This window comes from Talpa europaea, assembly GCF_964194135.1.
Source record: "Talpa europaea genome assembly, chromosome: 2".
In the NCBI taxonomy this organism is placed as follows: Eukaryota; Metazoa; Chordata; class Mammalia; order Eulipotyphla; family Talpidae; genus Talpa; species Talpa europaea.
This window is the reverse complement of record NC_140068.1, coordinates 60,996,181-61,019,655: the sequence shown is the minus strand read 5'-3', so window position 1 is coordinate 61,019,655 and position 23,475 is coordinate 60,996,181. Positions and strand designations below refer to the sequence as shown.

General features: G+C 37.4%; 1 protein-coding gene across 2 annotated transcripts in view; it reads right to left on the bottom strand.

Moving 5' to 3' along the window:
- The window catches only part of CEP162 (centrosomal protein 162), a gene marked incomplete at its 5' end in the record, with an annotated part of 72,786 nt that overhangs the window by 28,079 nt on the left and 21,232 nt on the right, over window positions 1-23,475 (bottom strand). For both annotated transcript variants that reach the window (XM_084228413.1, XM_084228414.1), the window contains 7 exons: window positions 235-372; window positions 934-1,161; window positions 1,417-1,550; window positions 7,949-8,210; window positions 9,158-9,440; window positions 14,261-14,342; window positions 15,178-15,369. In XM_084228413.1, the coding sequence (XP_084084539.1) occupies window positions 235-372; window positions 934-1,161; window positions 1,417-1,550; window positions 7,949-8,210; window positions 9,158-9,440; window positions 14,261-14,342; window positions 15,178-15,369 (1,319 nt within the window). The remainder of the gene's footprint in view (window positions 1-234; window positions 373-933; window positions 1,162-1,416; window positions 1,551-7,948; window positions 8,211-9,157; window positions 9,441-14,260; window positions 14,343-15,177; window positions 15,370-23,475) is intronic.

Genomic DNA, 23,475 nt, shown 5'->3' with positions numbered 1-23,475 from the left:
TGAAGAGATTTTTCCGAGGTTGTAGAGCAGGACTAAATAGATTCTTTAATCCTGAACCCATGCTCTCAAGTACTTAAATTTTTCCCATAAGAAATGTGCAGACTAGTTAAATTATTACTTCCTCATATTTTTCAGAGTCCCCATTTCCTATTAAATAGACAGAAATATTTTCACATGACTTTATAATCCAAATATCTCAAGAATAAACCCACAAGTGCTTAAGAATTTCAGTACCTGCTGATAGCCCTGAAGAAGAGTCTCTTGTTCTTGTATTTCTTTCTGGATATGCTTCAATTTTTCTTCAGTAACAGGATCACTTGTTTCAAAATGTAACCACCTTTGTTTTTTATTCGTTTCTTCAAAGCCACTTAACTTTGAAAAAATACAGAAATTGTTTAATTTGGGGACCAAATGATGAGTGAGAAATTACGAATAATGGAAAATGCAAGATTTAAAATTTCAAATTGTCATATAACCACACTGGAATGAACATAACACAAACTACAGTTAAATCATTACAGTGATGTTTTGTGCCAGGGTTCTATACTCAGAAATGCTACTTAGTGTCATTCTCTGAATCTAGACCTTCAATAGCAATTCTTTCTAAAATTTTGTATTTTCTGAAGGTCACGGTGAACTAAGGAATTTGTTTTAAGATGATATTTGAACAGGAGAACAATGAACCAAAGAACTTGTTTTAAGATGATATTTGAACAGGAGAAAACTATCAAAATGAGCCAATGTAAATTTTGATTTCCCCTCCCTAGGGTGTTTAATCTGGGCTCTGCTATAAGGTGGTATTCTCAGGAACCATGTGAATATTTTATACAGTAAGTCAAATGGCTCCAGGACAAGAATGATGATGCATTTAGCAAGGTATTCAAATTACCTATCAAAAAAAAAAAAAAAAGAATAGCACAATAATGTCTATACCTTGGCTTGAAGAATATAATTGTCTTGACTCAGTTTAAAGAGTTCCTTTTCTTGTTGACTCTTTAGTTCTTCCATCTTATTTTCTAGCTCTCTTTCTTTTTCTGAGAATGTGACTTTAATTTGCTCAATTAGGGCTTGAGCATTCTTCCACTTTTCCTCTGCTTCCTGAACTCTTTTAAGCATAATCAATTCTGCTTCCTTGTTCCCAGCATGGTATCCTGAAGAATTCTTTAAAGGAAAGCATCACTTTATTATAGTAAGTTTACATAGTAAGATTTGAAAGATCTTACTTAAGATTTAAAAAAAAAACACAAGGAATAAAAATAACGTGGTTAATAATATTATTATTAAACAAAATAAATATTCAATAAGAACAATTAGAATATCAGTGTGGAAGCAAAACAAATTTTATTATTGTAATTTATTTTTATCATTTCAGCCTGTAAAAACATTGTGAATATTATTTTGAAATTCAATACTTACATTCTGAAACTGAGCACCGGAATCAGTTTCTGTAGGACCTTCAGAATTCTTAGGAGCCGCTAAGAAACTTTCAGTTTTGGGAGCTGGCTTACTAAGTGCTGCAGGCTTGATGAGTTTTGTTCCAGATAAGATTTCTAAGTAGTGTAAACAATGGATAAAAGCTCAACAAATGCAAAGTTGAATGTGTATTCGGTAATTAAAAAGCAATATGATGAGAACAATAAGATAAACAAGGACATCAAAACAGGCTGAAGTATAACATCCCAATAGCTGTCTCATTGCCCTCAGAAATGTTTTCCATTATCATCTCAAAATTTGACACAAAAGTCTAACAGACCCAAGATTAATGCCAAATGACAAATGTAGCTAAATATATATGTGAGAAGAATGTGGACTTGGGACAGTTTCAATCTTTAGTGCTTTGTAAATAAATTATTCTTCTAAATTTTCATAGCAGTAACAAGAATATCTAAATGAATCAAAAAGTAGCTGCCAACTTTATGAACATTTTAATAATACATACCAAGACACAGTATAATGGAATAATATAAACTGCATAGATTTTAACAACTAGTCTAAATTTGATTTAAAATATCAAATATTGCTATCCTGGTGACATATACTAAATTAGAAAAAATGTGATTATTCTAGTCAAATCTTCAGTTTTTAAGTTCCAAAACCTGAGGGAAACCTTGAGGCCCATATTCAAATACTACAGGTTCTGAGCTGAACATTCAGTAAAGATTTATTGTCTTAGATGTCGGTGAAAAATTCAAAATTTTTATTTTTAATATAATTTCTTCTAACTCTTTAAATATAAAGTTTACTTTTTCATTAAAAGTGAAATGAACTACATAGTAGCTCATTCAAAGATTTTTTTCCCCAGAGGTTTTCTTACAGAGTAGTGATCAAACAGGATATATAGGGGAACCAAATAAGATATCATTGTAAAAAAAAAAAAAGTACAAAACACAACAAAGCAAAAACAGACAATTATAAATCAGAGACATACTGTAGGGGAGGAGGAAGGAGAGGCATCAGAGGGTAAGAGGGAGGAGCACAGGGAACTGTGGTGATGCTGCACGGGTGCCTTGGGGAAGGAAATTCTATGGGGACTCAACCTGAGGGGGTGGGGGAAGCAAATATTGTTTAAAAATAAAATTGAAAAAAAGTAGTAATCATGTTAAATTTGCAATGTTTGATATAGGTTTTCTGGAGAAATTTCTTCAAGCATTCATAAACTGTTTAAAAGCAGGCATTAATATGTCAAAGTCACTGGGGATCTATTAATGTGGCAAAAGAAAGGGCTGCAATCTCCCAGCACCACCATTCTCCCTAGCAAGTGACAGCTGAGCAGCAGATGTCAGGCACGCTACAGTGAGCCAGTGCCTTTAGTGCAGGATTCTCACTCCCTCAGCTCTGAATTTTTATACATGAAATACTTATTTTTAGTAATGGTACATGGGCAGTATGTTTTCCCCAGCCTAAAAAATAAAAAATTTTGACTGGATATAAAATTTATTTATTTATTTGTTTGTTTGTTTATTTATTTATACAAGCACTGGGTACAGTCAGAAGGTGGGTGAGAGAATTCACCACAGCCAGACCGGAGAACAGAACAGGCAGACTGATGAAATACACTGCTGAGGGGAGCAGCAGACAAGGCAGAAGAGGTCTGTCTCGCCATGTGGGACGCCTGCTGGCGGCTGGGGATCAAACCGGCGAACCAGCGCTGCAGAGGCTGTGGGCAGCTTCACAGCCCAGCGCTCAACCACTGTGCCACCAGGGGAGGCCCTGGATATAAAATTTAAACAAAAAACATCATAGAATTTGGAACCTATAAGCTCTTCTGGAAAAATGAGCTGAGAAAATTCAGTGAAACAATAAACCAATCAAAATAACTCCAGAATAAAGAAGCCACGGCTATGGGACTACTGAAAAGCATCCTATCTTCTTAATAACTAGTACCTAAATTCAAAAGCTGACAGGACTTTCAGTTGCAGGAGATACTATAACGGACATCTATCTTGAGCAAATAAAAATAAAACTAACAAAAATGGGTAGGATGCATGTGAGTAGGAATGTATGGGTTTTATTTCCTTATATTTCGTAGAAGAGAAACATGACAATGTATGAAAGTGAAAGTTATAGTTAAAACCAACAACAGGGTTTTGACAACTTGAGGGGAATTCAGAATTTGTTTTTTTTAAGAGATATTTTTGGGGACACATTATTGTTAAGATGAAGTCTCTTTTTTTTCCCTTCTAGATTTCAGTAAATCTGAATCTAATGTTTTAATTAAAATCTTACTTAAAAAGAACTTATAAGTGGAATCCTTATTCGTTAAGGTTCTTATAAAATGTTTTGTCCATTTATCCATAGGCCTGTCTCACTCCTTCCTCCCACACACTTACACACGCGTCCTTTTATCTGCAGAAGCACATACAGGGACACGCATGGAATGTGCTCACCCAGTGTAACACTAGTTGTTTCTGGCTAAATTACTGCTGTCTTCTTTTTACTTTTCTGTATTTTTTTGAATTTGTATAATGAGCAACTATTTATTCTTTCATGACAATAAAATTACTAGTCTAAAAATAAAAACGAGTTAATAAAGAAAACTGACTCAGAATAAAAATGAAAACAACCACATCGCAAATACTGCTAGCTGCCAATCTTCTCTTCCCCCTTAGTAACAGAATCCTTCTTTGCGTTGGGCAGCATTGTGCCCAGTGAAACACTTATCTCCCTAGACCCCATGTAACTGTGGTGCCAGATTGAGGTTCTGGCAAAGAAGAGTAAAATAAGTTTCCTACGTGGGGATTCCAGAAAAGTGACTAATTTCCTGATTAAGAAGTTGACGATTTAATTGGCATGAACCTTTACCTTGCACCTTCCCTCATCATGGACCTTGAATAGGTATCTTGCAACAATGAAAGCAAAAGTTAGACTTTTGCAGTAGGAAAGGCGGATTCACAGTTGCACCTGCTCTGTGCCTATCCTGGCTGCTTTGATTCATGAAAAGAAATCTTTCATTTGGGGAAGCCCTGGGACTGGGGCTTCTTTTTCATCTTTTTTTTTTTTTTTAAGTGTAGGGGATCTTTTTGTTCTTTTTTTCAAGATTTATTTATTCATGCATACAAGAACCGGGGTACCAATGTTGATCCCAAGTGCATTCTCTAGAATTTCTATTACTCTCAATCTTTGTCTGCTTCTCAGAGAACCTACCTGTAACAAGTAACAACATCCCAAAGGAAATACAGTTCTGAAAAACTAACATTGCTCTGAGAAATTTTTCAATAAGAAGACAAATAAAAAGTCATACTTAATAGTCTAATGAGAAAAAGTAGCTCAGTATAAAAAAAGTCGTGGTCTATCAATATATTTTAATATAAATTTTAGCAATGCTTTATTTTTATTTTGGTGGTCACAAATCTCATGCAATATTGAAATAGGGCAAAAATACTCATACAAATAATGTTTTCATCTGTCAATCTCTATATCATCCCACACCTCTTCCACCCACTGTGACATTATTCTGTCTTCATTCTTAGTAATCCCACCATACTCATAGGTGATCTTTTCAATCCACTGGTGCTTGGTTCCTCATATTTCTCTCCACCTCAACTTACTCCCACTGGTATATTGTCTTTTTCTAATACCAGTCACATAAACACATCTGAATCTTGAGTTTTAGGCCTTTACTCTATCAATCCTACCTCCCACCTTATGCCCTCTGCTTCCTGAATTCCAAAAATCGTAAATACATGGGGACTCACAGTCTGTTGGTCCGGCCTGTTCCAATACTGTACCACAGGCCGTGATATCATCTCTGCCTTCATAATTCAACTTAAATTTCATATACATTGTCAGTTCCTTTCTTTCTTCTCTCTCAGTTCAATGTACTGACACTTGGTAAAAGACACTTCTCTTGATAAATCCAACTACACAATTACCCAATATCGCAGCAACGTGTGGCTGTGTACACATGAATACACATCTCTATTGCCACCATCCTACTTCAAGCCCCATCACTTCTTTTTTTTTTTTTTTTTTCCTAGAGGCATGTCTTATTTATTTATTATTTGTTTGTTTGTTTGGTTTATACATGCACTGGGTACAGTCAGAAGCGCGGGAGGGTGAGAGAATTCACCAGAGCCAGAGCAGGGAGCAGAGCAGGCAGAAGGACCGAAGTACACTGCTGAGGGGAGCAGCGGGCGGCAGGAGAGGTCTGCACACCATGTGGGACCCTCCTCCGGTGGCCGGGGAGCAGCCGGGGATCGAACCGGCTCCGCAGAGGCCGCAGGTAGCTTCGCAACCCAGCGCTCAACCGCTGCGCCACCGGGGAGGCCCCAAGCCCCATCACTTCTAACTTGGATTCCTAAAATCAACTTCTTTTTGCCCTATTTCAACTTCTAACTGGTCCCTGTGCTTCTTCCTATGCCTCCGAAGGTCTGGGTATATGTTTGTACATATGGTCTATATATAACACAGCAGCCAGAAAAACTCATGTATAAGCTAAGTCAAATGAGGTCACTTCCATGCTCAGCAATTTTCAGCAACCACCTTTTCACGAACACTTAACTTTTCTTTTTCTTTTTTTTTTTTTAAAGGAATTTATCATTATTTTTGTGTGTATGTAGAAAAACGGGGGTATAGGCCAGAGGTGTGGGAAGTGAGAGGATTCGAGAGACAGAGTGGGGAACAGAACAGGAGGATTTTACTGCAAAGGGGAGTAGCGGGCGAGACAGGAGAGGTCTGCTTTGTCTATGTGAGTTAGCTCCCTGGCCAGGGAATCAAAATCAGGCCATAGTGATGATAGCGCTGAGACTTATGTCTAGGCCACCAGGGAGGCCCATACACCTAACTCTTTAAAATACCTAAGAAAAAGATATATATATATATATATATATATATATATATATATATCTTAGGTATATAAATATACCTATATTATATTCTTAGGTATATAAATACCTAAGAAAAAGATATATATATACACACACATACATACATATACCCATCCTTTGGCTCTCTGCTCTCATCTCTCATAAGCCTCTGCTCAAACAATTCTAACCTTGAACATGCCAATTGTTTTTTCCTTACTTGTAGGACTTCTACACTGGCTGTTCCAGAAGCATATTCCAGAAGTATATTCCAGAAGCTTATTCCAGTGAATAATCTTACCCCCTACAACAAATCTTTGGTCATATGGCTCTCAATGAGGCCTTACTTTGTCTATTCCATTTAAAATTGCAAACTGCCACACTTCATCACTGACACTCTTGCTCTAACTTTTGTCCCCCTTAACATATAACATTATTTACTTATTTATTATGCTTTCTGTGAAAACATGTCTTTCCTCACCAGATGGAAAGATCAAAAGATGAGGGTGGGGAGGTTTTCTCTGCCTATTTTGTTTACTGATGTATCTCAAAGGCCTCTAACAGTGCCTGGACCAGGTAGATGCTCAAAAATATATTTGTTAAGTAAATGAATTTGGGTTAAATACACTTTAAAAATGGGAGTTAATTTATCTAAAATAAACATAGCAGAGTAAATGATATTAAAACAAAATTTTATTTTCTTGTTTCCAATAGTATCTAAAATGAATACTCCTGCTTGTATTAATCCTAGAGAACCATATTCCTATATCACCAGGACATCCAGCTTCTACTGCTTTTATTTTTCCCTCTGAGGTATCAGCCTTAGCCTTTCCATCTTATCAGTACAGGTTGCTGTAGCAAATATACACCCACAAAGGCAGAAGGAAATAATTAACACCTGAAGAATTTTAAATATAGTCAAAGTGGCCAGGGAATTGATAGTTATAGGGAGAGGTGAGCAAAGTCATTTTAAACTAACAATTTCCAGTGAGGGCAGTCCTCATGATAGCTATCACCAGATAACTGAAGAAACTGGTCACCTACTCAACTTAATCACAAAGTAAAGGAAAAATGCTTCTGGTTCCATTGCCAGCCCCTAATCTAAAAACATCAGGAATGTTAGCATTTCTACTTATTTTAATAGCTGCATGGGTTCCTGAAGTTGAAAACTACCCCTTCATATTATCAATAAATGACTAGATCAGAAAATAACTACCAGAAGCACTGTGATGTACAAAAACATGCATTATATGATATATAAAAATATCCCCCTTCTCCAAAGCTATACTGAATAAATATCCAGATAATCTCTATATCAGCCTTTATTCATAGGTTGCCATTTGCATTCTGAATTTATAGCTCTTCTCTGGTAGATATTTTGGATATTACAAAGTGAACCAGATGAGGGGGATTTGACTCCCCTATTTTCTATTCATTTCCCATACTTCAATAGTTTCATTCAAGAAATATTACTGGAATGATGAGAAACCTCCTGCAAATTGAATCTCTCAGAAATGGAATGTAATACCTTAATAACCATTTTCTATGACTAAGAAAAGCTCATATAAGGAAACAAGGAACTAGGAAAATAAAATTACCTACTATATTACATGCATAGAATTCTATTATGAAGAATATATGGTTACCTTTTTTCCTAGCTTGATTTGAGGTAGTGGTAGATCTCAAGTTTTTGCTTTTCATGCTGTCCTTTGAAATTTTCTTTTCAAGAGTAGAAAATGTCTTGAAAGGTGAACTGGGTTTTCCATAGCCAGAACTCCTAACTGATGCATACAATCCACTCTGGGGTTTTCTTTTATGTAAAGGAGGTGCACTTCTGGATTTTTTATATGGTACCTGTTTACCAATTACATCCCTTTCTTCTCCAGAACTGAGTTGAGATTTAAAAGCCTGCATACAACAAGTATAAACTCATTAGTACTTAAATGAACTTCAAGTATAGTTGTAAATGAAGATGTAACAAATAACAAAACCTTAGTGATTACTAAATAATGTTTGTGGAAAGCAAGTCACACATTAAAATTCTTTAATTCTAATTCTTTGGAATTTTAATATTTTGAAGCACACCTTCAAAGTCAAGAATAAAAAAAAAAGCATGGAGAAGAGCAAGGAAGGACATATGACATAAAATCTTAGATTTTTTTGAAATGACATAAAATCTTAGATTTCTCAAATTTGAAATTTATCAGTACTGTTATTCCACAAAATATAGTAATGGTTTATGATAAAAACCGAATTCAAATTTATAAAATAAAAGTAGAATATTGGGGGCCTCCCCTGGTGGTGCAGCGGTTGAGTGCTGGGCTGCGAAGCTGCCCCCAGCCTCTGCAGCACCGGTTCATTCCCCAGCCACCGGTGAGGGTCCCACAAAAAAAAAAAAAAAAAAAAAAAAAGTAGAATATTGACATCATGGAAACTATAAATTAGAATAGGTCAGGGACAGTGAAATATAAGTTCCTCAACAGTTGCTGATAGCATTTACATGAAATGTCAACTTACTTTGGCAGAACGACTACCGAAAAGACTAAATGGAAAGCACTAGAATGATGATAAACTTTATTTTCTTATATTACTCAAGTTCTAAACTATGTTTACTGAAAAAAAAAAAAGCCACGAAAAATATAAAGTATTATTTCTAAAAGAAAACAAATGCTACAGTGTTATTATTTAATAGGAACTTCAGGATAATTAATACATGTTGCTCACAAATATCTAGGATCTATGTAGAGGTTAACATATAATCAATCCCTTAAGTTTAAGAAGTACACACTTATAAAGAATACTTATATAACTTAAATTATCAATGTGTCAAATCAATTTAGATTATAAATACTCACTTTATTTGTTTTGTCTTCCTGAGGTAATAATGAAGGAGTAACAGATATTTTTTTCCTCAAAATATCAAGGTACATCTTATCTATATGTTCTTCCATGACATTTACTCTTGGACAGCTAGTTTCTATACCTTCATGTGTTGTCTTTTGTAAACCCACATTCTCTTCATTTTTGTCAAAAAATTGGTTCATGTTTTGTGGCTCTGAAGATATAACACTGGTGGTCATCTTGAGGGGTAAATGGCTAATGAATTCAGTTTCTTTACTATCGGCCAATTTCTTATAGCTGTAAGTCAAAACAGGACACAGAGCCTTTATTCTATATGACTCCTAAAATATCAGTTTTAATAGGGTATATAAACATATATATACACCTACATACACATACATAATATGTGTTAACTATTCAACTTAGGTCATTAATGTCAAACACATTATTTACAATGCTGGTTTCCAAAGTATACTCACAGTATCATATAATAGTTTTACATTTCATATAATTTTAATGTAGTATATAAGGGATTACATTGATTACTCTGAAACCTACTTCAAAGGAAAGCCAAATCAAAAAAGACTGAGACTGCTTTTTATATCAGGAGAAAAAAAAGAATTTCTAAGTAAACTTTTTGTAACATACCTTTTATCTATATTTTGTAAAGCTAATATGCATTTCAGGTAGGAAAATATTTTATATATTTCTATGTACTAAAGAAGTATCACAATTTATGCCAATAAGCTACACAGTATTACAAATGTTAAAAGCATTTTTCATCACTGAAAAGGAAAAATTTTAAAGTGAAACAGAAAAAACACTAGGATCTTGAAATAAAATCATTTTTGTGGTTTAAAAACTTAAATGTAATGCAACATTTCAAACCATTAGATTTTAAAAATATGGAAATGATCCTTTAAGGAAATGTTAAGTGTGGCTAAATATTAGCATATAATGGGAGCTCCAAAAACATGGAAATTATTGCTTTCAAGTTACTTCCTCATGAATAATTAGTTATTTAACTTTGTAATTTACAAGATTAAAAGAAAGTTCAAGAGTTTACCACCTTCATGTAAAGTAGACTGGCTTCTTAGTAATTGGTAGAAGATTTAACATAGTTGGAATCATCAGGAAATAAAATTATTCTTTCCTTCTCCATGGGAGAAGAATCTGGCTAGATGGTCATCAAAAGCGTTCCCCATTCTCTCTGCATACAACTCAACTACATTTTCTTACTATCTTGCATGTAGATGGGGGCATTTACTAGTTCCTGCCTTTCGAATGTACATGTTAAAATAAAAAATAAAAAACTAAAATATGTGTCATTGGTTTAGAGGTTGGGTTTTAGGTGGCAAGGAAACTGATATTAGAAGATGGCCATATAATAACCCATGTTTCACAGTTGCAAAACTTTTTCCAAACTGTCACCTGGGGTACTAGGAGTGTTATAGGACAGGACCACCCTGTTACAGGAGAACTAGCAGAAGAGAACAGGGTGTTTTTTTTTTTTTGCGTGTGCTTTATTAAAGTGCTAGCTACTTTTGAAAAGATATTATAGGAAAAAAAAAATGAACTCAAGCTAGAATGGGCCAGCTTGTTAAGAAGAAATCAAAATGAAAAGAGTAGAAATTTATGGTCTCTTGGGTTCACTCTCTGTGTCTAGACTAAAAGAGTAAGATTTGGTATTGAAAAATGCTATAAGAAGGAAGATTTTATGAGACCTTTTTTTTCAAACCAAGAGGAAATATATTTGCCAAGAGAAGAATGTGTATCTGTAATGTACAAAAAATTTCTAAAATGACTTTTAGAACATGTCATTGAAAAATGGGCAATAGACATCAACTGGCTTTTCAGAGAGTACAAAATAAGGCTTCTTGGCTGAATGACTTGATTCCTTGGCAAAGGTCATCTTAAAAGTATTATTATTCGTACTTAAAAGTTATTGTTCACAAAAAATATCCAGACAGCTGCAATCAAATTGAGAGGAAAAAAAAAAAAGGGACAAGCAAGGAGGGACATAAAAGTAGTGTCTAGCAAAAAACTTTAATTGTAGTTAGAGGCATATGAGACTGAGTGGAGTGAAACAGATCAGAAACTTACTAAACTTTCTGAAGGAATATAATGCCAATGAAACAAAAAACTTATTTTTTAAAAGTCAGTAACTGTTTGGAAGCCTTAATACTACCTGCAGACAGGAAGAAGTGCAACCTCCAACAGGGAATATTGTGACCCCAAAACCTACTTCAGCTATGAGCAAGAATGATAAAATATAAGTCAAATCCCTCAAGGGTTATTTGAACCAGAAACTATATGGATAATATACTTAAAAGGTATTTCTTCATTAAAAGCAGAATAATGGTCTAATTAAGGAAAAACTGCATCTGAAAGGAAGAAGTCTTTATAAAGTCTTTCCATTGGATTTCAAAGTTACATTACCGATTGATATATTTTCTCTATACTTTTTCCTTTTGAATAGGAGTATTTGTTATAGTTCCACCACTATATTCTGGATGGGGGCAAGACAGTATACAACTGGTCTTTTTAATTCATAGATAAGTAGACAATGAGGAGCTATATTCAAACATGATGGAGAAGACTATGTTTTATATGGAAAGTCTGCCCTTTCAGAATACAGTCCTGAATGCGATTTCGAGCTGCCTGCTTTGGGGAAGGAAGGTGCATTTGAAGAAGAGTGAAATGGATACCTGGCTATCAGAAGGGCAGACTTTGGTAGACACTGACTAGATGCCTACCAGCTCATTTACTTTTCTTTCTGGGCACATAGGCATACCACATTTTCCAGTCCTCTTGTACCTTGTTAGTTAGATGTACTAGTTTTACTTATAGAATGTGAGCTGTAGTGATGTGAATACTTCTATGCTGAAGCTGTTAAGAGGAAGTATATTAAACCATCTTTTTTTTTTTTTAAGATTTATTTATTTATACAAGCACTGGGTACAGTCAGAAGTGCAGGAGGGTGAGAGAATTCACCAGAGCCAGAGCGGGGAGCAGAACAGGCAGACTGACGAAATGCACTGCTGAGGGGAGCAGTGGGTGTGGCAGAAGAGTTCTGTCGCGCCATGTGGGACCCTTGCCAGTGGCTGGGGATTGAACCAGCGCTGCAGAGGCTGTGGGCAGCTTCACAGCCCAGCGCTCAACCACTGCGCCACCGGGGAGGCCCTAAACCATCTTTTTTCTTTCCTTATTGACTGACCGGAGAAGGTCATGACAACCTTCAAACCATTTGTTAATGACAGAAGTAGGGCCTCCCCTGGTGGCGCAGTGGTTGAGTGCTGGGTTGTGAAGCTGCCCACAGCCTCTGCAGCACCAGTTCGATCCCCGGCCACCGTGTGAGGGTCCCACATGGAGCACAGACCTCTTCTGCCCCCCGCTGCTCCCCTCAGCCGTGTACTTCATCTGTCTGCCTGTTCTGCTCCCTGCTCTGGCTCTGGTGAATTCTCTCACCCTCCCACGCTTCTGACTGTGCCCAGTCAGAATAATAAATAAATAAATCTTTAAAAATATAAAAATAAAGTGAAGAAAATTAAAAAAAAAATGACAGAAGTAGTCTGGGTCCCTATGTCTAAGTGCAGCGGAGTCTGACCCCAATCCCATTGACACACATGGGATTATCATGTGAACAAGAAACATAATTTTCATGATGTTAAGTTACTAAAATTTCAAGAATTATATATTACAACAGCCAGGATTATTTGCTCTATAGTTCACTAAAGTGTTTTTGGATATGTGTACTAAAGTTTATAACCACTGATATTTCTCTAGTTATGCCTTTAATGCAGGTTATACCTATTATCAGCTTTTAAACACAATATAAACATCTATATTTAGAATTCACATAACTAAAACGGTTGTACCTATGATAACAAAAACAAGATATACAAGAAGATCTCTTCAGTAACACTAACATATCTCCAAACAGCAATGGCAAGTGAGCACAACCAGTCCTTTGAAAATACTAACTAGCACTGCAGATCAGTGGAAGCATACTAGACTTAGTATTCAGGTAGAAGGGTTTTAATGTAAGCTTCACTGCATTATTTTCTACTAACTAGCATAAATGTAAAACCAAGGCCAAGAAATCACTGCAAGTGGCTTAACATGATAAGAAGGTAGTATACTTATTCAAACTGTGTTAAAAACATAAATGAACAAATGGATATACAAATGTAGAAGCTTTTCTGAAAAGTATTTCCTGGTGATCACAGATCAGACAATGTAAGTGTTTAAGCACAAGGGCCTCTGATTTCCCTGGTTATACTCATATGACCTTGGACTGTTTACTTAACCTCTTTAAGCCTCAGTTTTCTTATATAGGAAATAGAGATAATGGAATATGCTCTATCTGCAAAGAACTCTGTACAATACCTGGCCCATAATGGGCACATGATAGATAAAAAGTACATCATCATCATCTGGTTCTTGTGAGAATGCCAACATTAAATATTGGGTTAACTCTCATTTTCACCACTTGAAAGATGGGATAAATTTGCCTGTCCTATTTGTTATGGGGACCACTGAGATAATGAATGTGACATTGTAAGCACAATACAAATACAAAGATGTCTTAAGACAAGATTAATTGTGATGTGTGTTGGAGAATGATAGTGAGGTCTCTCAAGTTTTCACTATAATGTACCGGACTGGAGCATTTCACAAAATATGTGACCAAATAACTCACCCTGTGGGATAAGAATTAGTCTGTGACTTGGTACAAAACTAACTGATTTGTAAAGAAGCAAATCTGTGACTAGCGTACACGAGAATAAAATTCATGTTCCCTCTCACCTTTTGAATAAATTGTCCCTGAGCTACTTAAAGATGTAGGGAATATATTTTTCAGTGAAAAGCTTTAAAACTATTCAAAAGCAGCAACTGTTTTTAGTAGTGTATTAATAATTTTAGCCACTGGAAGAATTCTGAATTACTAATGAAGTAAAAGGAAGAGAGCAGTGACTGACTGGTAATCTCATACAAGCTACCCATAAATCACTAGGAATGCTTATTAGAACAAATCATTCTGAAAGTCTCCAATGACAAAGCAAAAACTCAACCATAACAAACAACCTGCACAATCCATTCCAAAATACTCATACCTGACAGGCTGTAAATCAAAACCACTGACCCCAAAGGAATCTATTCTGATAGGTTTCATCAGCTCCTCTACTGTGGGTAGATCTAAGAGTGGAAAAAAGTGAAAATAGCACCAATAATGTTTTTTAAATGGCTTAATTTAATGTCTAATACCACCGAAAGTACATTTTCTTTAACACAGTGAACAATGTGGCACATACTACAAATCTATTTTCATTGCAAACACCAAAACCTCTTTTGATATTTATATTTGAAAAAATATATACATTTGATATATAGATTAAATATTTCAAATATGTGTGTATACACATTTGTTAAATAACTATTTAGTTGATTCCAAAATATTGTCCTGTATTTAAAAAAATAACTAATATATGTACATGGAAAATATAAACAGTGTATAATCACTTAATCATTTCTTAATTTGGTCAATGTACACTAGAAGAGGAAATGAAGTTTTTTTAAAATATATATTTTTTAAAGATTTATTTATTTATGCATATAAGAACTGGGGTGTCAGCCAGAGGTAGTGAGAAGATTCACTAGAGATTAAGGGGGGAGCAGAACAGGTGGACTGAGTGAAATACACTGCTGAGGGGAGCAGAGGGCAAGACAGGTGAGATCTGCTGTGCCATGTGGGTAGCTCCCTGGTCGGAGATCAAACTCCTGCTGCAGTGGTTGCTGATAGCTTCATAGTGCTGAGACTTAGCCCCTTGTGCCATGAGGGAGGCCCTGGAATAGAAGTTTTACCCTATGTTTGGCTCTAGCTTTAGAGTAAAACTAATGATTCCCAGCTTCCATTAGAACAAACTCTTTAAATAAATTGAGAGATTAAGGAACAATCACCACAGCAAATGATATTTAAATTATACTACACTGGAAACTGCTCAGAGAGGCTTTCAAATAAATATGCTTTTACCAGATTCTGTAGTAGAGACATTTTTAGAGGAGACTTCATTTTCCTGAGTATGATCTTTCACATAGCTCTTGATATTTTCCACTGCAGTGTTCTCAATTCCTTGTTCATCTGCATCCCCCAAAGAATGAGCTAAATGACAGTAAGCCTGATGCAGAGCTTCAATGTCACTATTGCTTTGTCCAAAAGAAACACCTGTTGAAATAAATGCAATCGCCAGTTGAGTCACACAACACATCAGAAATATAAAACACTAATAATATCCCTTAATCAGAAATGGTGAACAAAGCTGTCAGACAATAATGACATTAAAGAATGAACTATAAACCTTTGTAGTGCACAAATGTAGCACTCTTCCTACTATACTTACTCAAGTCCTCTGCATTGGAGAAAATTATTCCTAAATGCCCCAAACTGACGCAATCCATTTCCGGATTCTGGCTCTCCCTTCCACTGTCACTCACTCATTCTTCCTCTGCTTCCCTATGCCATTAAGCAACCTTTGCATTTCTTCAACTGAGCTTCACTCCTCTAATCTTTCATTCCAGTATGTGCTCCAACCCCTGCCACAGCTGCTATAATCAAAAGCAATGTCCTCGTGGCCAAATCCAGCCATCTGTCATTCTCCTCCACTCTGTGCCACATCTCACACTATCTTTTTCCTAGGACTGCTCTTCCCTATACCTTCTTGTTCTTACCTCCATTCTGATGGCTTCTGCTCCATCTTTTTTTTTGTGTGTGGGACCCTCGCCAGCCCAGCGCTCAACCGCTGCGCCACTGGCGGAGGCCCTGCTCCATCTTTTATCACCATTTTCTGGGCTCCACCTTGACCCTCCTTTTAAGCCTCTCCTTTACTTTTTTTTTTTTTTTTTGGCCTGGCTAATATTATCAAGACTCTCAGCTTTAACTATTACCCATATGTTCATGACTCCCAAATCTATGTCTCTGTCCTTATATCTTTTCTGAATATTAATTTCTAACAGACATTTAGATTGTTTTTTTTTTTTATAAATTTTATTGTTATATTCCCCATACAATTGCAGCCCCCCATTATGACCCCAATCCCTCCCCTCCCACCCCCGCCCCCCTAAAAGTGTCTCTGGTTCATAGTTTTTTGTTGATTTTGATTTTCACTTTCTTATAGTTATTCATTTTCCTGGTCCCTTATTTAAGTTTTCTAGATTCCTGCTATGAGTGAGACCATCCGGTATTTTTCTTTTTCTTTTTGGCTTATTTCGCTGAGCATGATCCCTTCCAGCGCCATCCATGTTGCTGCAAATTGCATGTGTTTATCTTTTTTGAATGCTGAGTAATATTCCATGGTATATATGTACCACATCTTCTTGATCCAGTCATCTATTTTTGGGCATTTGGGTTGTTTCCAAAGCTTAGCTATTGTAAACAGTGCTGCTATAAACATAGGGGTGCAGATGCTCTTTGGAATGGATGTTTCTGTGTCCTTTGGGTAAATACCTAGGAGTGGAATTGCTGGATCATATGGAAGCTCTATGTTTAGTAGGTCCAGAAATCTCCATACAGCTCTCCACAGTGGTTGGACCAGTTTGCACTCCCACCAACAGTGCAGAAGAGTTCCTTTTTCTCCACACCCTCGCCAACATTTGTTGTTGCTAGTTTTTTTAATATGTGCCATTCTCACTGGTGTAAGATGGTATCTCATGGTAGTTTTGATTTGCATTTCTCTGATGACAAGTGATGTTGAACATTTTTTCATATGCCTGTTGGCCATTTGCATTTCCTCTTCAGAGAAGTTTCTTTTAAGCTCTTCTGCCCATTTTTTGACTGGATTATTTTCTTTGTTGTTGTTGAGTCTCATCAGCTCTTTGCAGATTTTTGTGATCAGTCCTTTATCATTAGTGTTGGGTGCAAAAATGTTCTCCCAGTTGGTGGGGTTTCTCTTTGTTTTTGTTATTGTCTCTTTTGCTGTGCAAAAGCTCTTTAATTTGATGTAGTCCCAGCTGTTTATCTTTGCCTTCACTATCACTGCTTTGGGTGATGTGTCTGTAAAGATGTCTTTGATGTGCAAATCACATAGTGTTTCGCCTATATTTCCTTCTATATATTTTATGGTTTCAGGTCTTATGTCTAGTTCTTTAATCCATTTTGAGTTGATTTTTGTGTATGGTGTGAGGTGGTGGTCAAGCTTCATTCTTTTGCATGTAGCGACCCAGTTTTCCCAGCACCATTTATTGAACAAACTTTCTTTGCTCCAATGCATATTCTTTGCTCCTTTGTCAAAGATTAGTTGACCATAAATCTGTGGGTTTATTTCTGGATTTTCTATTCGATTCCATTGGTCTGTATGTCTGTTCTTGTTCCAATACCATGCAGTTTTGATGATTATGGCTTTGTAGTACAGTTTGAAGTCTGGGAGTGTGATGCCTCCATTCCCTTCTTTTTTTTTCAGGAGAGCTTTGGCTATTCGGGGTTTTTTGTGATTCCATATGAATTTCATCAATAATTGTTCTATTTCTTTGAAGAATGACATTGAAATTTTGATTGGAATAGCATTGAATCTGTATATTGCTTTTGGAAGGATGGCCATTTTAATAATGTTTATTCTTCCAATCCATGAGCAGGGGATGTCTCTCCATTTCTTTGTGTCTTCTTCTATTTCTTTTAACAGTGTTTTATAGTTTTCTTTGTATAGGTCCTTTACCTCTTTTGTTAGATTTATTCCCAAATATTTGATTTTTTTTGTTTCAATAACAAAAGGGATGGTCTTTTTGATTTCTTCTTCTTCAGATTTATTGTTTGTGTATAGGAAGGCTACTGACTTTTGCGTGTTGATTTTGTATCCTGCCACTTTACTGAACTGATTGATGAGTTGAATTAGCTTTTCTGTGGAGTTTTTGGGGTTCTCTATGTATAATATCATATTGTCTGCAAATAGTGATAGTTTGACTTCTTCTTTTCCTATTTGGATTCCTTGGATGTCTTTCTCTTGTCTTATTGCCCTGGCTAGGACTTCCAGTATTATATTGAAAAGCAGTGGTGAGAGTGGACATCCTTGTCTTGTTCCAGATCTTAATGGAATTGCTTTCAGCTTTTCACCATTGAGAATGATACTGGCTGTTGGCTTGTCATAGATGGCCTTTATGATGTTGAGGTATGTTCCTTGTATCCCAAGAATTTCAAGGGCTTTTATCATGAATGGGTGTTGCACTTTGTCGAAAGCTTTCTCAGCATCTATTGATATTATCATATGGTTTTTATATTTCTTTTTGTTGATGTGTTGGATAACGTTGATTGATTTTCGGATGTTAAACCATCCTTGTGCCCCTGGAATGAATCCAACTTGGTCGTGGTGAATTATCTTATGGATACATTGTTGGATTCTGATAGCTAAAATTTTATTGAGGATTTTTGCATCAGTGTTCATTAGGGAGATTGGCCTGTAGTTTTCCTTTTTTGTGTTGTCCTTGTTCGGTTTTGGTATTAGTGTAATGTTGGCTTCATAAAACGTGTTTGGTATTGTCCCTTCCTTCTCAATTTTTTGGAAGAGTTTGTGAAGGAGAGGCACTAATTCGTCTCTGAATGTTTGGTAGAATTCATTTGTAAATCCATCAGGTCCTGGGCTTTTGTTTTTGGGGAGGTTTTTTATTACCATTTCAATTTTGCTAATTGTAATTGGTCTGTTTAGGTGTTCTATTTCTTCTTTATCTAGCTTTGGGTGATTATAGAGTTGTAGGAATTTGTCCATCTCCTCTAGATTGTTAAACTTGTTTCCATATAACTGTTCATAGTAGTTACTGATTATTCTTTTGATTTCTGCTGTGTCCGTTGTGATTTCTCCTCTTTCATTGATGATCCTGTTTATTTGTGCTTTCTCCCTTTTTTCCTTTGTGAGCCTGGCTAGGGGTTTGTCTATTTTATTGATTTTTTCAAAGAACCAGCTCTTGGTTTCATTGATCTTTTGGATTGTTTTTTTAGTTTCAATTTCATTTATTTCTGCTTTGGTTTTTATTATTTCTTTTCTTCTACTGGTTTTGGGGTTTTTTTGTTGTTCTTTTTCTAGATCTTTGAGCTTCGAGATTAGGTTGTTTCTTTGCGTTCTTTCTTGTTTCTTGATGTGAGCTTCTATTGCTATATATTTTCCTCTTATTACTGCTTTTGCTGCATCCCATACATTTAGGATATTGGTGTCCTCCTTGTCGTTCAATTCAAAAAATTTTTTAATTTCTTCTTTGATCTCCTCATTACTCCAATGGTCTTCCAGTAGTGTGGTTTTTAATCTCCATGAGGTAAGAAAGTTCCTTGCCTTCTTTTTATGGTTTATTTCTAGTTTGATGCCTTCATGGTCAGAAAAGATGGTTGATATGATTTCAATCTTGGTGTATCTGTTGATGTTTGTCTTGTGCCCCAGTATGTGATCGATCCTGGAGAATGATCCGTGTGCGCTTGAGAAAAATGTGTACTCCGTTTTTTTGGGGTTTAGTGTTCTATAGATGTCTGTTAAGCCTAATTGCTCTAGGTCCTTATTTAGAGCTTTGGTTTCTTTACTTATTTTTTGTCTTGTTGATCTATCCATTGTTGATAGTGGTGTGTTGAAGTCTCCCACTACGTATGTGTTTTCTCTGATGTCTGTTTTCAGAGAGGACAACAGTTGTCTGATATATTTTGGTGCTCCTTCGTTTGGTGAGTATATGTTAATGAGTGTTATTTCTTCTTGAAGTATTGTCCCCTTGATCATAATGTAGTGACCATTGGGGTCTCTTTTTATCTTTTTGAGTTTGAAATCTGTTTTTTCTGATATAAGTATAGCTGTTCCTGCTTTCTTTTTTGGTCCATTTGCTTGTAGGATTGTTTTCCATCCTTTAACTTTGAGCCTATTTTTATCTTTTGTAGCTAAATGTGTTTCCTGGAGACAGCAAAAGGTTGGGTTTTGTTTCTTAATCCAGGCTGCAACTCTGTGTCTTTTTATTGAAGAGTTTAGTCCATTTACATTTAGAGTTAATATTGATATGTTAACATCTGTATTTGCCATTGTGTTTGTCTTTCCTTTGATTTTATTTATTTATTCTTTTAATAACTTTTTTTTTTTTTTGGCCTTCTTTCATTGTTATTCGTCCCTCTGAGGTTCTGGCTTTAGGACTCCTTGTAGTATTTTTTGGAGTGGGGGTTTAGTTGCAATGAAATTCCGGAGTTTCTGTTTGTCTGGGAAGGTCCATATTCTTTCTTCAAAGAGGAAGGAGAGCTTTGCGGGATAGAGTATTCTTGGTTGGCATCTGTTTTCTTGGAGTCTGTTGACTATGTCCCTCCACTCTCTCCTTGCCCGTAGTGTTTCTTCGGAGAAGTCTGATTTCAGCCTGATTGGTTTTCCTTTGAATGTTATCTGTTTCTTCCCTCTTGCCAGCTTCATTATTTTTTCCTTGTCCTGGATTCTTGGGAGCTTTACTATTATGTGTCTTGCTGTATTTTTCCTTTCGTCGTGGAAGTTTGGTGTTCTTCTTGCTTCTTGTATATCAATTTTCAGCTCCTTCTTCACATTTGGGAAGTTCTCTTCAATTATCTCTTTGAATATTTTCTCTGTTCCTACATCTCTCTCCTCTCCTTCTGGTATTCCTATAACTCTTATATTTCCTTTCCTCATGGAGTCAGATAGTTCCCGAAGTCTTTCCTCGTTCTTTTTCCTTCGTACTTCTCTTTCCTTTTCTGTTTTGGTTCTTTTTATTTCTGTGTCTTCAAGAGTACTTATTCGTTCTTCCATTTCATCTATTCTGCTTTCATTGCTTTTCCCAGAATTCTTTAGTTCTTCCATTAATTCTTTGATCTCCTGCATTTCTTTTACTTCCCTCTTTAGGGACTCAATTTCTTTCTTCTGACCATTGTTTTCCCTCTCTAGGGACTCAATTGCATTCTTCTGATCGTTGATTATTTTTCCCTTATCATTGTTTTCCTTTATGACTTCTGTCAGTTTTTTAATCACGGCAATTTTAAATTCTCTTTCTGGAAGGCTCAGAAATTCTTCCAAGTTATTGTCTTTGCAATCTGGGGGCTGGCTTTCTTTTTGTGGTGTGCTTTTTCTCTGGAGAGTTGCTAGGTTGCGTGTGGTTCTTCTCCTCCCTACTGTCTGTTTTCTAATTTGCCGTATGCGTTGGGACACTGTGTTGTTGGGACTGGCCGGCATCTTGGGTGGGCTTCTCTGTTCCCCTCTGGTTCTTCCAGGAGTCATCTGTCAGTTTCAAGCAGCCTTTACTGGAGAAAGGTCCCTGTTCTAAAATGCCGATGTGGGGACACACTCCCCTGTGCGCCTGGTCTGCCCCGGCGGTGGGTTCCTGCTCCCCTCTGGGCTTGGACTGCAGGCCAGGGGGGGTCTGGCGTGGGCGAACTTCCCCCCGCTCACCTCTGGCTCCTGAGGAAGCCTTCTGCAGGTAGTCTTTACTGAAGAAATGTCCCTGTTCTAAAATGGTGATGTGGGACACACTCCCTGCGCGTCTGGTCTCAGGCACACTCTTCTGCGCGCCTGGTCTGCCCCGGCTGTGGGTGCTCGCTCTCCCTGTGGGCTCAGACTACTTGTTCGGAAGGGGCCCGGTGTGGGCTAACTCCCCAGCTGGCCACTAGCTCCTTCAGTAGCCTGTGCTGGCTTCAAGTCGCTAGGTGGCGCCAGAGATCTCTCCTAGAGCCCTTGGGGAGCTGATTTTCCACCCCGTGGGACAGGGAGCAGAGCGGGGATGGTAGGGTACACCTCAACGGCTTTGGGGTGCTGTGTCTGCCTTGTGCCCCACCGTCGTGGGGAACCCCAGCCCCTAATTTCGTGCCCCGGGTCTCAGTTCCTAAGCCCTCAGTTCCAGGACGCGGGCTGTAGCCCAGATCAGTGGCGCGGGAATGGCGCCTTTTGAATCCCGCTCCCCTGCCTGGGCGCCTTGTTCCTGCTCACTCAGGGAGGGCCTCCGCCAGGGTCTCAGTTCCAAAGCCCTCAGTTCCAGGACGCGGGCTGTAGCCCAGATCAGTGGCGCGGGAATGGCACCTTTTGAATCCCGCTCCCCTGCCTGGGCGCCTTGTTCCTGCTCACTCAGGGAGGGCCTCCGCAGTCTCCCCGCAAGCCTAGGTCGCAGGCGCGGGGGACCTGGGCAGCTGCGATCTGGTCCGGATCCGGGCCACTTTCCGCGCAAGCTTACCGGGCGGCTGGGGCTGTGTGCTGGTGCTGGTCTCCTCCTGGGGGGCGGGGCTCTCTTTAATGGCGCCTGGAGCTCACCTCTGTGGCGGATCCTGCAGGGTTCGCCTCAGCTCCCGTTCACGGGTTGTGGTGGCTGAAATAGTTCCTTTCCACTCACAGTCCCACTTGCTGCGTCCGTTTTTCTTGTTGGCCGTTTTGGTTTGTTGTTTCCCTCCTCTCTGCGGGTCGGAGAGTGCCGCCTCTGTGGGCGGGGGAGGGGAGCAGGGTTCTGCGCTTCCCTCCCTTCTGGTCCTCTTTTATGGCAACTTTCTTCTTTGGGCAGTTTGCTGGAGTCGTCCGTTTGTCTTCCGTGTCCCAGTTCTCACTGGGACCTGCCGCTTTTCCTCCCTATTAACTTTTTTTAATGGGAGATCTTACTCGCAGCGTCTCCTCGCCGCCATGTTGCTCCGCCCAAGCTCATTTAGATTGTTTTATAGGTAAGTAACATCTAACCTATCCAAAAGTGAATCCTTTACATACCCCCATTGAAATGTGTTTTATTACTAGTGGTTCTTATTATAGTTAATGGCATCACTATTCACCCAGTCATTCAAAATAGAAAACTTGATGTTATTGTTCATTCTTCCTTTCCTATTAACCTTCGTCTTCCACCAACTGATAAATTCTGACAAGTAACTCAAAGAATCTAATGACAATAGTGATCTATTTTTAACTTTGTAACTTTCATTATCAATAATACGATTTTCAAAATTAGAAAAAAATAAGTCATTGAAAAGAAAAGAGAAGTAGGTCTCCTTTTCTCTGGATATACATGGCTAATTAATGCTTAAAGATAAAATAGCATATACAGTCTCATCTTCCTCTATATAAAATGTAAGTTCCATAGTATACAATTGTGGGGTTATTTTCAACTCTAAATATGTAGCACATAAACGATGGCATAGAATGCCTTACAGTGAGATAACTCTATAGCTGATACTTCAGATCACCACTGCTATTTGAAGCATGCCCAAATAAATCATAGATTTGCTTAAGTAAGTTAAAACTAAAGTGAGGGATGCAGTTAAAAGCAAAACAATCAGATGCCAACAATCAGATGGCAGGGATTTTCCAACAGAACTTGAGAAGAAAGATCTAGCCTGTTAAGATAAGCTTAATGTTTA